General features: G+C 36.8%; 1 protein-coding gene across 2 annotated transcripts in view; it reads left to right on the top strand.

Moving 5' to 3' along the window:
• LOC121725569 (protein slit) overlaps positions 1-16,811 on the top strand; it is a 99,255-nt gene that overhangs the window by 65,488 nt on the left and 16,956 nt on the right. Inside the window, exons 5-10 of one of the 2 annotated variants that reach the window (XM_042112584.1) lie at positions 122-193; positions 14,023-14,166; positions 14,849-15,010; positions 15,399-15,469; positions 15,750-15,894; positions 16,273-16,416. In XM_042112584.1, the coding sequence (XP_041968518.1) occupies positions 122-193; positions 14,023-14,166; positions 14,849-15,010; positions 15,399-15,469; positions 15,750-15,894; positions 16,273-16,416 (738 nt within the window). The remainder of the gene's footprint in view (positions 1-121; positions 194-14,022; positions 14,167-14,848; positions 15,011-15,398; positions 15,470-15,749; positions 15,895-16,272; positions 16,417-16,811) is intronic. The other variant, XM_042112585.1, reaches the window with a different exon arrangement.

Raw genomic sequence — 16,811 nt, 5'->3', positions numbered from 1 at the left:
AGCGTCTACTCTTTTTTGACAAGCTGTACGATCGTATGCAGTGTGACTTTAGACCTACTTAGTAATCTGTGGAGCGACGCGGTGACTTTGCAGTGTCGTACAAATTCTGTGTTCATTTCAGGAAACTGAGCAATAATCGGCTGGGACACTTGTCTGATGGCCTATTTGTGAGATTGAGGCATCTACAGCGTTTGTGAGTAGTTGGTATGGGCCCCGCCGGACTACCCGCTTGCCCTCTCTTGCTGTTCATTAGGGTCTTGCTGTGATGGGTCCACTAATATTAAACACCCCGTATATTGTGACTCGTCTAATGCCTGGGCCTGTAGCCGAGACGTTTTGTTTATCGCTTGTTTATAGAATCGCCGATCAATATGTATGGAATTGACATTAGACGTGTCGAACATTAACGTCATATTGGCGAACGGCGAATTTTGAGCGGCGATTTTATAAAGAAGCGTTAAAGAAAGAGTCTTGGCTAAAGGGTTCTGAGGTTATTTTACAGGTTTATCTATCTACTCAATAACAGTTTTGGTTGGCGTTAGGGCCTCTGTTAGCTGAGGCAGACGTTTGCCGCAGATCAATTTTCGCAATACGCGCCATCCACCGTGGGCGTCCGTCCTAGTTAACAGAGGACCTTAGAACATTGACCAAACAAAATGTTGTTAAATAGATAAGCTCCTGTCAAAAAACCGGGCAATAATCTTATAGAAAATAATATAGGTACGGGTTGTAACACTTCATAATCTAGTCGAAAATGCATAAAATCCAATTTTAAAGTTTGTAACTATTAAGATTGTAGTGTGCTTTGTAACTACTAGGTAACTATTAAATAAAATATACTAATAATGATTTCGTAATAAACTTTAAACGTTTTGTCAAGTAGTATAAGAAGTTTACTTTTTAGTCTTTTGAACTTACTACTACAAGCTACGCCACTTACAATTTAAAATCTACACATCTGTCATTCCAGCCGGTTCTGCGGGGCTAAAAATTAAAATGGTCGCTTTGGAGAATCATTTTATGAATCATAATATGATTCATTTTTTAAAAATGCCAAAATGGTCACTCTGCTTGCAATTCATATGTCTAATTCGTACTAACTTGACATTCGTCAGTTTGACAGTTTTGATAATTCATTTTCTGAATTTATTTGAGAGGAATTGCAAAATGTGACCTTTTTAGGTCCGCAGTACTGGCTTTTACCTACATGTTTAATTTAAGTTTTATCTCAATAATCTAGTGAAAAAATGTCATTAAAGTCCCAGTGTGTCATACTCCCAAAATCTTGCATTTTCGACTACGATCACAAACTTCTACTAACTGGGCCTGTAGACAAGTGGCAAAGCGCTAACGCTAACGCTAACGCTACAAAATGTATGCGATTTGACATAAGTCATCGCTTCGCTAGCGAATACTAATATCAAATCCATACATTTTGTAGCGCTAGCGTTAGCGCTAGCGTTAGCGTTTTGCCACTTGTCTACGGGGGCTGAACGTACAAGTAACATAATTTATAATTTCCATGAGCTTCTAACATCACAGTAATACAGTAATTTACAGCAAACGAGGTGGAATTGACTGCTGACTGTGTTCATGTACAGTTTGCCTTTCATCGCATACATTACAACACAAAATTAGCTACTATCAAAGACATTCATAGGCAGACGACGAACTTATGTTATTTGGTGGAGCTATGTCAAGTCTTTAGCTATGTCCACACTATGCGCTTTCGTCTTCAATTTTCGTCATTTTCTTTCATTCAACTTTCGTTTTGGCGCGTTCAATAATTGAATGCGTCAACAAACGCAACGCCAACATTGTTATTTTTGTTTTTTGGATACGGTCAGAGGGCATGCGTCGCAGGCATGCCTCACTTTCGCTGTTGACTGCGTTATAACGCATGCCCTTGACGAACAGAAAAAGGCTAATTGTGGACAAAACTTTTGGGCTAGACACAACCCGACCAAATTACGTAAGTCCACCATCTACCTATGAATTATTCTCTGTTACTACAAATATTTTATAAACGTAACGTTATTAATATTAACACATAAACGCTTGTCGCTCTACATTGAGTATTGACACACGTTCTGCAATGGCGCGGCCGCACATGCGTCTATCGTACGAAGCTTCGTGCTATGAGACGATACCATTGGACGATACACGCAGATCGTCCAATGGTATCGTTTTAAGCACTAAGCACTACGCATGTGCGGCCGCAGCATTAATGTCACTCAGAAGCATGGGCGTACCCAGGCTCTGGGCCAGGGGGGGCAGGGCAGCTGCCCCACCCCCCCCTCGGTACGCCCATGCTCAGAAGTCTTCCTCCTAGTTACCACTATCAAGTATCAACTATCACTTACACTTCAACAAATACTCTTCACTACCTTTACACTCTACACTTTTCAGTCAAACTCTACATGGAGGCAGTACAGTGAATTCCGCCAGTCTCTAGGTAACCCGGTGCTTGAATCTCGTAACTACCCCCCTGCCCCCTAGCTTCACCCCCACCCCCTCAAGCGGCTCCGACGACTTTCGCAGATGAAATTTAAATTGACTTCTGTTTTCCAATATGTAGAGAGCTGGGTTGCTAGCTGTCAAAACTTTAAATTTTCCCGGATTTAGGCAAAATTATTTCAATGATGATTGGCATTCTAGCTCGGTTTGTAATACTTTAATGTTCCATTATAATTAATCGGGGTAGAATTGTTAATTTCTTGTAAGTTTCAAAAAAATTAGATACTAATTATAATATCACACACAAATAATAATTATTGTCAATACAGTAATAATTATTATTATTGTATTTGAATTAATTACAATAATTGAATAATCTACGTTAAATGTAACAATGATCATAGTACCTGAAGTCCATTGCCCCAGACATAACATGAACCATTATAGTTTTCAATATTATGTTATTTCATTTTAGCTGGTTGCTATGTTCCATTCTCGGTAACGTTACATTCTAGACCAAAATAAATCAATAACATTAAATATTTACATCTTACGACTTTTACACGTCTTGATCGATTTCTCTTTTTACTCGAACTTTATTTTTCTATATTTAGAAGTAGAACATTCTAAGGGAACAAGCTTTTGCCCGCAGTTTCGCTCGCGTTAAGAAGTATTATTATATACAAACTTTTCATTTGAACCCCTTGGGGTTGGAATTTATCAAAATCCTTTCTTAGCGTATGCCTGCGTCATAACATCTACCTGCATGCCAAATTTCAGCCCGATCCGTCCAGTGGTTTAGGTTGTGCGTTGATAGATCACTATGTCGATCAGTCAGTCACCTTTGAGATATTTGATTAGCTCATAAATAAATAATGTTGCACACAGAATATTGACAGAAACGTTGTCAAACGTCGAACGAAACTTTTTGTTCACTGCCTGTGCTGGTGCTGCCGTCTGGCGTGAAAACATTGCAGTAATATCAATTCCCGGTTTTTAACGTTTTGGAAAGGAGTTCTTGATTGACTTACGTCAAAACGTTAACCAATCAGCAACGCTATTGAAAAGATAAACTTCAGAAAGTGAACCTTAGAATAGGTTATATTACTGCAGTGTTTTCATGCTAGAAGCAACACTAGCATAGACATTTTTTTTTAATCGTCCCGGTCGGGACAACTAGCATAGACAGTAAATAAAAAATTTTGTTCGAAGTTTAACAACGAATATGTCCATATTCTAATATATAACGTGTGCAACGTGTCTGATTATATTTTACTGTAGATATGTCCTAGTAGCGACCTCTGCTCCAACTTTTGCGTAATATTTCCTGAAATAATTTTTAAACAGAAGTCAATTCGGCGAATTTCAGTCCAAAAATTCAGTAACCCAGTCTATCTAACATGGCCCTACACGTCGCTTCACCCTACGGCGATCCCGATGGGCTTTCTATGGTGTATGTGCTAATACCATGGGTAGCTTTGTATGTTCTGTAAATAATTAAGCTAGATTTAATACTAGCTAAGGTACCAAAATGATAATAATCCCTCATCCATGAAAGCTAGATAAGACTAGTTACTACTTGGTATTTTAATTTTTTTCAGGTTTTAAAAAACATCTCAAAAACCCCTGTTTATTTTTAAATGTGTCACGTTGTACAGCACGACCATCTTTCAAAGACTTCTCGACAATCTTCAGTTTTCTATGAAAATTACAATTACAATATTAACAGAATGGTCCTGCTGTACCTACTTTAAATAATTTAATCATGTTAATTCCTATGCTAGTTCTGGATTTATGTATAGGCAGTCATGGCCTATGGGCGGCAGCGTCCTATATCGTCCTAGGGGGGCGGCAGCAGCCAGCATCCTAGGATGGGGGCAGAGTTCGCATACAGGGGCGGCAAAATTAAAGTGGCATATACTTATTTCAAAAATCTGGTCCTGCTCAATACCGTCATATTAATAAAATAGCCGTAAATAAAGGTGCCCTGTATAACTCCTTTCTAAAAAACATCAATAACCCCAGCTGGTCAGCCGCCCAATCTCTGACCGGATGAAGTACTAGTACTAGTAATAAGATTAACTGGCCCACAATGAGCGTACGTGACGACGCGGCTAGTGATGGGATCGCTTTTTATCGATAAAACGTGACGCTCAATACGCGCCTCGGAGTTACGGCGGCTGGAGAAAAAACGTGCTACTTCGACAGTAGTATTGTACTACTTACTGATACAATGATAAGTGTTTTTGTAATCCAAATAAATGATTTACTTTTCAATAGCGTGCTTAACGAATCTCAAAATTGTATTATCAAAATAACGAGGCATATAATTTAGTAACAATTTTGACATTTAATATATTCTAGTTTTGTGTCTCGATTCGCCGTTTGGACTACTTTTTGTTCTTCAAATAAAAATGACACTAAGAACAAGAAATCACAAATTATTCTGACTTATAAGAACTCTGAACTCTAAAGAACACGGTGCTTATTTGCCAATTTAAAGTTTTAAGTTGAACTTTTGACTTCAGACATTACAATTTCATTTAACTTTAAGTTTTCATGAGACATTTTCTCTCCGAAACTACATTTGAACTGTAGTAAAAACTTCGTTTTTAAAGTAATTAAGAATTTTCTTTAACTAAATAAAGTTTAGTATAATAAATCTAAAGTATACTAAGTTTCTATTCGTCTAAATATTGTTACCATTAAAAACTAAAGTTTTACCAAATGACCGACCGTTAATCGTGGCAATTAACTTGGTAGCATTATATCAGGCCATACTGAAAATGACTTGAAGTCGAGTTTTTTATTACAGTAGCTAGGCATAAAATATATTATGGCTGATCAACCGGTAAATTACATTCTCAGTTACTTTTTTGATAAATAATGCAGCTTGTGAGACATACATTCTTCGCTAAAGATTTATATTTGTAGAATCCTACTTTATTTGAATTTATGTGGCTATGAAAGTAAACAAATGTTTTATGTTTTAATAGAATTTGTATGGAAATTTAAAAATATTGTAACGAAAGAGTTATAAACCTAATGCGCTTGGGAATTTAGCCTTGGGCTTAACTTTATCATACATTCATACATGATACAGTCAAAAATAAAATACGATACGATAGTCACTATTTTGTTTTAGTATACTATGGTCTATGATATTATTCTTGTCGTACCTACCTCAAAATTACTAACTCCTTGAAAAATGATCCTAACAGCCAGACAAGAGACAATAAATCTAGCTTAAGTTTATTAGACTTCTTGAAAAAAAGTGTTTTCACAGCATTTAATATAAACTGTAGAACACTTAAACCCAGTGTTTAGATGGATCTAGACATTTAATTAAAAGATGGTGCGTCGCAGATGTTCTGCTCGGCGACGTTATCCCGGCTTTGCTCAAATTTATTTGTCTCCAACTTATCTCATAAATTAAGAGCTCTATTTCTTTCACTAGAAAAAACAAAAAAAAATGCTTTAACGAATAGCTTCTTTACTTTCGTAGACTACTTTTTAGTGAACTGTTATCTAATATATAAAAATAAGTCGGGTTTTCCTTCCTGACGCTATAACTCCAGAACGCACGAACCGATTTCCAAGGTTTTGCATTCGTTGGAAAGGTCTCGGGCTCCGTGAGGTCTATAGAAAACAAAATTTAAAAAAAAACTTCAAGAGTAAAGCAGGAAAACAGGGAAAATAATTTTATGGTAAAACAACATTTGTCGGGACAGCTAGTGATTTATGAATAATAGTGGCTTGTTACTTGAAGTTAAAAACTACTATATTTCCTTTATTGATCTACATAATTCGTTTTTAATAATACTAATTAAAGGTAATTAAAAACTTCATTTCTATAAATCGGAAATCGGAAGTAAAACGAATGTTTTATTTACTTGAAATATGTCAGGTACCGTATACGCCTATAAAAATTTGTTTAATTATAGAATTGAATAATAAGAATGGAAGAACTGTTTATTTGCCACTATAAATACTGTAAAAAAAACAATTAAAATATTAATTACAATTAAAATTATCGATATCGATACGTATTAAAATTATTATTTAAATTTATCGACCGACATATGTAACATCACTAAAAGGTAATATCAAGGAGCATACCTATGGTGACAGGGTATGATATATGCGCATGTGAACAAGGATAGTTAGACGTTTTTATTACACTGTTCCACTTATTGGTTCCGTATGTCCTATGTCGTAAGTCTTCATGTGGACATCTTTCATGTTACTATAATATTATTATGCGCTGTGCCATGTCGCACGTTTAAACAGATTTAAGGATATTCTTCCTTTTCTACAGCGGAACAAAATATGATTAAGTAAGTATTTTTTTATTAAGGAATTCTTGTAGATGTTACAGGTTGGAAATTCATAAATCCGCGAAAAGTGTTGAGTGTTGTGATCATCTAGTCTTAAGTTCTAGAGATTTATATTATCATTCGATCTATTTATTACGTTAGGAAGTCTTTATCATGGCCATTCCATCAATGCTTACCATAAAGGTTGAAAAACTTTTAAAGAAACGCTGAAGCATCCTGAAAAATTGTTCCTGAATATGGAATATGTGTGAGTAGGTATCCAGGAACGGGGTTAGTAGTTGAACACGTTTGGGGGTTTGTCCGGGGTTCACATCCGGCGAATTAATGCGCGGCCACGCCGGCACGAGGACGCACATAATGCGGAACCGGAAGTGCTTGCTGCAATCACATAACGTTGGTACTCCCGCGCCCGTAACGTTGCTACTTCCGTTGAGTTTTAAAATTCCGAAAGATTGTTACAGAATTTCCATCGCGATACTATCAGCCTGGAATCTGGATACGTTTTCCTTTGTACCTAAACAACCGATAGAGATAATATGAAATGTTGATTCCCAACAAATATAGAAACGAACTTAAATCGGTATTTATAATATTATGTTAATTAGATGATGCTCGGAACTCCGTTGCGCGAAAAGTTATCGCGCGGGGACCGTGCATTTTTCCGGGATAAAAAGTACTTACCTATTCTACGTCCTCTCTAGGGACTCAAACTATGTTGATAGCAAATTTTTTTTGAACTTATGAATTTATAATATAACGAATGTTGGTTTTTCACATTCGCGAATGCGTTTGACAGGTTTGACGTTTCGTGTCGGCCATATTTAAATTGCCGAATCGATATTGCTTATAGTCAGCCAAGAAAGTGAAGAAATTAAAAAGTGGCAACATCGTAGTGTCATCCCTTTTTTCTTAGATTGATTTGAAAGGGATGACACTACGATGTTTCCACTTTTTAATTTCATCACTTTCTTGACAGACTATAACTGAATGAATTTAGTCACAGAAAGTTCATTCTAAAAGTTTTGTTTTGTTTTGAGGTTAGTTTTATGTTTCAAGTAATTGTTTAGTTTTTTAGTAAATAGAAATTGTAAACTTTATTTAAGAATGATAGTAAAGTAATAATATACAACTAAATGAATGCAAACCTAACATAGTTGTAACAAGGCTGATTAATGTTAGATTCGATAAAATCTCTGAAGTTCTTTTTTCATAAATGACTAATGAGGGCTAATCCGGGGCTTAACTTAGGATGTAGAAGTATGATTTACTAAAATTATCTTAGTGTTATATTGTATTATTATATTATTTCAAATGCATGCATATAATAATTTCCTTTTTGATTATTAAAATATTCGCATAATTTTTGCGAATGCGAATGCGAATATCACTTATACAAACACTAATAAGTAGGTATGAATAACGTGTCAGATGAAACTATTAGGTAGGTAAGCATCCTTTTGGTTGCTATAGATAGGTTTTTAACCAAACCAGAAACTACGTTCTCATTAAAACGTTGAACCAGAGACCAGATGGTTGAACGTAGGTAGGTACGTAAGCCCTTTTTTAATCCACTCACAAAAAGTAGGATAGATATTATTATGTTCGTCTGTAAGTATATTTTTTTGTGTGCTCAACGATCACTTAGGGTGGGTTGCACCAGAGGCGTAGTTATAGATAAGGTTATCGTCAAATATGGTGTCCATTATGGACTTTTACTAGGGATTTGACAGTTCATTTGACATTTTGTTATGGTTAAAGTTATAGTTAAAGTAAGTTGGTGCAACCCACCCTTAGCTGATTTTTCTTTATCCACACTGCACTTGTCCAAAACAAACTAGCGATGTATTTTACACTGCCAAATAAAAATTCAATAAACAGCGGGCATAAAACACGAATGTCACGGGACATTTGGTGAATAATTCGACGATCGCAGAGTCCCGAGGGAGGACCGCGCCATTTTGAAAATACGCCGACACTTGTAACACCATTGTGCGCGTTTTTACTTTTTAAACGTCTTTTTAAGGGTCTGTGAAGTCGAAGAATGAGGGAGATTCGAAAGAGTAGAATGTTATTGTTACAAATTTTCAATAGGTATACAATCAAATTCGGTGTACATTAGGAACTAAATATAACACTGTCTGTATAATTTAGGTTTATTTAGGCCTATGTACTTTAAACTGTTCAGTGTTTACTAAGGGTATATCATACATGTTTAGGTAGGTATTCACAACTAAAGAGTACCTACCTAAACAAGTAATTTTATACGGGAAACATGTAAAAAAGTTTTGAAAAATGACCCCAGACGATAGTTAAGGCGCAAAACAACGTCCAAATGTCAAATTAATCAGAAAAATAGCATAATTTTCCCCCCAAAAGTCGTTCGCTGAAAAGGCTTCTTGTGTATCAAATGACATAAAAACAAACAGCCACGGGCAAGGGGGCTGAAGCTTCATTAGGCGGGGTCTACACGACGCTGAAGTTATGTTTCAGCGACAGTCAAATTTTACCAAATAGGAGACTTTTTTACCTTGCCTTGCATATCGTAAAATTCGTACGCGATTAGTGACAAAGTGGCGTTAACCTTTTCTTATAATATCACTGTTAATTAGTATAGTAATTTTATTATTCCCGGATAAACGAACGAACCGGATCAACTGATTAAAGAAATTTCGCTTATTAGGTAACAGGTATCTAGGCATAATGCGACTTAATTCGCACCATTACACATTAATAAAATATGATGATTATGTTTTGTTGAATGCTGATTTATAACTACAGCTTAACCGGTTATTGCTTTTGCTTATAAAGACATTAACTTTCTAAATCTTTTATAAGTACATAATTTGATAATTTTAATTTTCATTGATATTAATATCTATACTTACTTAATACTTAATATTCTTGGTAAAAAATATTGAAATAGGAAAAAAACATAATGCCTGCACACTTTAAAATGTGTGAAAATAGTTTTTAATGTAAGGAACTTACAAACGATCAGATAGGATAGAAAGCGATTGCCATCACTACGAGTAAACATAATATTAGTGCATAGTATATCAAAATACCTCCACACAATTAAATTGCCGACCAAAATAATATCGAATTCGGAGATAGCTATTTTGGTTTATTTTTAAAGCTTTGTCGGAAAGACGCGAGTTTTAAGTTACGGCATTCTTTATATAAGCGCTGCCGGAAAAGCCACAAAAATAACCACAAAACTAATCCGACGTGTGAAGTGTGAAAACGGCTTTATTCCCGCCAAATTGACATCCCTAAACCCGCCATTTCAAAAACAACTGCCACTCAAAATGGTGGATATCATAATAAAAGGTCTCCGTGGCATTTTTCTATTATTTTCATAGTTATGTTGCGATGGTTGAACTAAAAGAGAAAAAGATGTTCCCCCATTTGAAAACCGTAGCTATTTGATAAAAATGTAGCTAGAGTTTCATGAGAACTTTATTTATTTGAAAAGTGTATTCTTATTTTTAATTTAGCAATTATTACACACCGGAATATTTAGTACTTTGGGAATTTTTATTTACTTATTCACTTTCTTTGGAAGACTCCTCGATCTTTATTTTTATACATTAAACCTTTTTATTTTATTTTATTTTATTTTAAGACTAATTTGTCTATGAAATCCATTTCACTCAGCGGTATCAACTCGTTAAGCCCGCTGGTTTCCGGCGTCAAGATGGCGGCACATCCGGTGCCGCTCAGTCGACGTCTGACAGTCTTCCGGAGCGGACGTATGCCACGTTACTCCGCTGTAATTGAGGCTTCCATAATAGATTTAAGTCCTTTGTTTTATCATACTATAATGGGACTGAAAGGCGAGTTAGTTGTACGTATTATTTCGCAAAGAAAAGTACTCTAGTCTTTAAGCCTTTCTATTGAATAGTAAACCTTTTACTGTTTTGTCTCGCAGGATCCTACATAGTAAAGTTTTTTGGCCACAAAAAGCTTTAATCGTTGGTTTTATTCTCTGCTTAGCGAGTACATTGCATTAATGTGTTGTTTATAAACTGTGATTTTATAAAAATCGTTTAAGTATAATTTCTTACCTAATAGTAATTATTAAGTAAGTAATCAAAAACCCTAAGTTGTTACAAAATAGCCTTTTGCGAACTTTGAACTTTCTTAAATATGTGGTAATTATGAATACCACTCGAAATTAATTTCCTTCCGACATTTTGTGGCGTGACATAAGATGGCGGCGTTTCCGGCGCGCCATTAGCGTCTACTGACTTAATTACTTGCATTAATTACTATATAGAGTACCCTATATTGAATATTAGCTCTTATTTGCGATGCGGGCGGTTAAGTGGTGGTAAGGGGGAGAAAAACCGACTAGAAATTCAATATACTTTAACTTATCTACCTACTTATAGGTATATGTAAAACTAGCGGGCCCGACGGACGCTGTCCCATAATATCAATGAAGATTCAATTGTCAAATCTGTACGGTGGTAAAGTGTTCCAAATTTTTTTAATTTTTCACAATATTTTATGAAGTTTTTACAACATTAACAAAGAACGTAATCATGGTTCAGCGGTTCTCTAGACTAGCGCTTATACCAACACCACAACAAGGTTTGCTGTTTATTTTTATACTATCGAAAATCTAGCTTCTTTTATTTGAAGAATTATGATGAAAGAATTATTTTGTAATTTACAGAAATAAAACTTCTAAGTCATCTATCTGAATAATAGTCGATGTTTTGTTAACATTTCCTCTGAACACAGTCGGAGTCGTGCGAGCGTCCATTAGTATGTTCAAGTAGCCCGTGTAACCTTACCACAAGAAATAGGCTAAGCTGCTAAGCGCCTCGTTATGAAAAGAGCTTTTACCCTCGCCGAGGTTCCTTACGTTCCCACTAATTAGAACTGAGTATTTTTCACATACAATATAGAAAAGACCTTTAAAAATATCGCCCTGCATGTAAAATACATATTTCATTCGTGTATTAAATAGGTCTCGTTATTTAGGTCTTTGAACTAAATGGTCTCGGTTTGCAAAGTTTATTTAGTTAACATTTATAAAATCACTAAATGACTTCCACAAATTATTAAAATATTGTGCGGGAACCGTACATTTTTCTGGGTTAAAAAGTATGCTTAAGGGAGATCGCAGACGGCACACTTTTTGTGTGATCGAGTCTGCGGCGCACATACAGTCGGCATGGCGCGGCCATGCAAACTACGTATGTGCGCCGCAGACTCGATCACACAAAAAGTGTGCCGTCTGCGATCTACCATATCCTTTCCCGGGACTTAAAGTATCTCCATACCAAATATCATCAAAATTGGATCAGTATCTTAGACATGAAGGGGTAACAGAGAAACACACATTTGCGAATTTATAATACTAGTATGGAAGTATGGATTACCCTGAAAACGTTTCTTATTAAATTGTGTGCAATGTTGTTAACCGACTTCCAAAAAACGAGGAGGTTATATTATGTTTGGCTGTGGTTTTTTTTTTTTTATTTTTTTTTTTTTCTATGTTCAACGATTACTCCGCCGTTTGTGAACAGATTTTCGAAATTTTTGTTAGTCTCTACATAATATTATCGAACTCTACAAAATTGACGGCAATATCTTTATTGGCGAACTTATAAACTCAAATTATAACTTCTCACACTCGCAACCCCATTAGGAATAAAAAAAACCATTCCTTTGTTTTTCGAAAGAAGTTAAAAGGTGCATTATCGGCCATTGTTTTCCGCCATCTTGTTATCGAGTGGCGGGAAATGGCGCCATTGGCGGTTTTAAGATTCGGCTGTTTCTTTACTTGTTATTTTTATTGTTTCTTTAAATTGGGGATCTATTCAGTATTCACAAAACATATTGCGAGTTGTTTCTTTTCAATTGATCAATAATAATTAATAACATACTTAAGTCATAACTCATAACATAATACATTCAACGTTATTTGTGTTTCAAATATATTTGTTAATTAAAAAAGTTTTTTCGACAATGTTACAGATATAACAAAATTATAGATTATCTATACTAATATTATAAAGCGGAAGAGTTTGTTAGTTTGTTTGTTTGTTGGAACGCGCTAATCTCAGGAACTACTGGTTCGATTTGAAAAATGGTTTCATTGTTAGATAGTCCATATCTAATTTACGCGGGCGAAGCCGCACGGAACGTCTAGTTCTAAGATAAATTGTATCAATTATAAATTATAATTTAATTCAATAGACTTACAAGCCGCCGCTACGCCGTAGGCGTATCCGTAGGCCTCGTAGAATGTCGTAGACCTCTCTACAGTATTATTATAATTATTATTGTGATCTTTTCTTTTGTTTAAATAATTTATAAATTACTTACTTATGTCTATTAATTTTTAACGGCACCCAAAAATATCGAACATTTATACTTAACTCATTTTTGCAATAGGTACCTTTTAATAATAATCTTATACTATTTCTCGGTCTGACTTTTAAATTAGTTTTTAAAAGCTTTGATTCCTTCGGAAAAGCACTTATTCCATCAAAAAATCATAAAACAATTATCATTATTGCCACAGGCCACAGCTATTAATCTTTCGTAGGAATTCCACACAATTCTGTCGAGTTAATAATTCATACGAAACGAATTGTGGAGTAGAGGACGGACGTGATAGTATGAATATTTTAGTAACGACTGGCTATACAAGTACACTCATAACTTCGTTTGCCGAAATATTCTGTCGGGACTATGTTTTGTGACTCCTGGCAGTATGAACTTTTCCTAGTTAAGTGTTTTGGTACAGAAAAATAATTTAACAATATAAAGTTGAATTCTATTGTAATATATAAAAACTTGATAAAAACACTGTTTTGTCCCTTAAGGGACAACTGTCTGTTCAGCCATTTTTTAACGTATGCAGCATATATTCTTCCATTATTCTTTTATTCGAAAATTCCTGTCAGATATTTATGTTTTTCTAAAAAAAGCCAATATCCCAAGATTATATTGATGTACTATCAGATAAGTTGATTCCTAGGCAGATGGCGGACCTATGTGATTTGGTCGCTTTAAGTCAACCCCATCCACCAATCACAGCTAGCATTGAATTGACAAAAGCCGACCACATGACGTAGGTCCGTCAACTGCCTAGGAATCAATTTCCTCGACGGTACATATTTATATGATAAAGTACATAATATAACATGTATCAACTTCCCAGCAATGCATGGATAAGTTTAAGCCACATGTACCGTGTATCTTGCAGGGACCTCAGCCGGAACGAGCTGACGGCGATCAGCCGACGGACGTTCCGCGGTCTGACAGCGCTGAAGAGCCTCCATCTGGATGGCAACCAGCTCAAGTGCATCGATGAGAAGGCCCTGGAACACCTCAAGAGCCTCGAAGTGCTGTAAGTTGGCTCATCCTATTTTGATCCCCAGCTTGCAGGCACACCGCCATGTCACATGTGCATTCCAAACTCCGAGAGACTTGACTATATGTATGTGTTCCTTGTAGAGAGGTCATTGTGAAAGTAGCAGCGCTGAAAGACCAGTTTTTTTACTTTTGTATGGGGAAACTCGTAACGCTGGGGCGCTTGCCCGTACAAAAGTAAAAAAAAAATTGGTCTTTCAGCCCTGCTACTTTCACAGTGCACTATCCACAAGGAACCCATACACACCTTAAAGTATTATCACTTAGTTTTGTTACACCCTGTATACAGACCTGACTATAGACTGTTATAGATATAGACCTGCGGTGCGACAGTAATGCAACAGGCCATATGCACTCCGATCTGCAAAGGGATCCGCAGGATTGCGTTACTTGAGACAGATCCGCAAGATGAGGATCTAACAGCAAATATATTCCTAAAAGGCTAAACTGTTTTGCTGTATCTAGTTCCATACGGCCCCTTTGTCGACTTTTCATCTAGGTGTTACCTAGATAAGAGAGTATATAATATAATAGGATCGTAGTTCCTATTTAATAAGAAACATGTTAACTACTTTTTCACGTTTCGTCACCAGTAGCTTAGAATCAATAATATAGGAGAGCATTGTTGTCACAAATTCACCATCCTAATGTTTTTCCAGGACGCTAAACAACAACAACCTGACGTACCTGTCGCTGGAGGCGGCATCGGTCGCGCGTCTGCACACGCTGCGGCTGACGGACAACCCCGTGGTGTGCGACTGCCGCGTCGCCCGCCTCGCCGCTGCCGTCCGCGCCGCAGGGATACTGGGAGTTGGTGCAAGGTAATAAACGATCAGATTAGGACTACACGTTACACACATACTCCCGAAGTTGACAAGTCTGATTTAATGATTTTGATTCAATCAAAATCGACATAGCATTGTCCAAACCATTCCTACGTTCATTGACCAAATGAGCCTTTTGATTCTGGGGAATTACAATTTGAGCGCATCGTGCCGGGAGTACCAAAAACCAATCCAAAAACAAAAACTATCGAGGTCGAGTTGATTCTATTCTTGATTGTTTCGGCAGTTAGGGGGCTTGATGGATGTCGCGTTGCAATGCCTTGCTTGCAACATGCATCAAAGGGAATAAATGTGCAACCGCACGACCACGTGATAATAAAAGTTACGTAAAAGTTTATATACATTAATTTGTACTTCATTTCAGATGTCAAGCACCGGCGGCTCTACGCGGTGCTCTCCTCACAGAGCTGGAGGCACATGAACTTATATGCAACGGTAATTTGATTAGTACTTAAGGAGATTATTAGTTAGCTCAAACCTAACACTCACCACTCACCAGTGACTCTACTTAGGTTAGGTTAGGTTAACCCAATTGGCGATAACTACATTGCAGCAGAGCAATGCGAGAAGTCACGTCCATTATATTCTTTATTGTAAAAACGTCAGTTGTGTGAAACGGGAAGTGTCGCGTCACTACTCTGCAGCGGAGCGGTGTAGTGTCGCTTGGTGCAGTCTCACCGTCAGCTGCTTAACTGTATTCTATCTCGCTCGCCAGGTCCGAACACAGCGGTGACAGCGGAGTGCTCGGCGGAGCCGCGCTGTCCACCGCCGTGCCGCTGCTCGCCCGACGGCACCGTGGACTGCCGCGAGAAGCTGCTGACGGAGCTGCCCACCACCATCCCCCACCGCGCCACGGAGATGTAAGTACACAGGGACCGGCCATAGGGTGAACTAGGCAGCCGCTCAGAGCACCAACTCCAGCACCTCAGGGGTCAAGAAAAAAATAGCCAGCAAGAGGGCGCCATAACCCGATCTCGCTTCATCCTAAAACTTGCCTCGGGCCGACAATAAGTATACACGTATAAGAAAGTTTGGTCATATTGCATTCGCTAGTTTCGAAAGCGAAGTTAGATAGATGTCAAAAAATAAAAATATATAGAAGTAATTGACATAACACATCGCTAAGTATAATGGCGCTTGCGATGCGTTATTTTAAATCCCATATACATTTGGCATTTAAATTCGCTATCAAAATAAGCCAATATATTTGACTAAGGTCTATCTCCATCTCTTTCCAGCCGCCTGGAACAGAACGAGATAACCGAGGTGGGTGCGGGCGCGTTCTCCGCAGTGAAGCGAGTTGCGAGGATCGACCTGTCAAACAACAAGATCGTAAAGTTAGCCGCAGACGCCTTCAACGGCCTGACGCATTTGACTTCGCTGTAAGTATTTAATTGTTATATATTAATTGTTTAATTAATTGTTATATATTTAATATATTTATTAAATATATAATTGATACCTTGATACCTGCAACTCCGTTGCGCAGAAATTCTTTTATCGCGCGAATATAGTTATTTTTTCTTGAATAACAAGCCCTATGTCCCTTCCCGGAATTCAAAATACATATCTCCATACCAAATTTCATCAATATCGTTTCAACGGTTTGGGCGTGAAGAGGTAACAGACAGACTCACTTTCGCATTTATAAATGCGAAAGTACTCCATACTAGCTAATATTATAATATTAGTATGGAGTATCCAGGGTTTAACAATAAGTTATAACAGAAGCTTGTCAATTAATTACGTAATTTAAGGTGTAAAAGTTGGCCTTATT

Source organism: Aricia agestis, chromosome 3, assembly GCF_905147365.1.
Source record: "Aricia agestis chromosome 3, ilAriAges1.1, whole genome shotgun sequence".
In the NCBI taxonomy this organism is placed as follows: domain Eukaryota; kingdom Metazoa; phylum Arthropoda; class Insecta; order Lepidoptera; family Lycaenidae; genus Aricia; species Aricia agestis.
The sequence above is the reverse complement of the archived record's forward strand: the minus strand, read 5'-3'. Positions and strand labels throughout refer to the sequence as shown.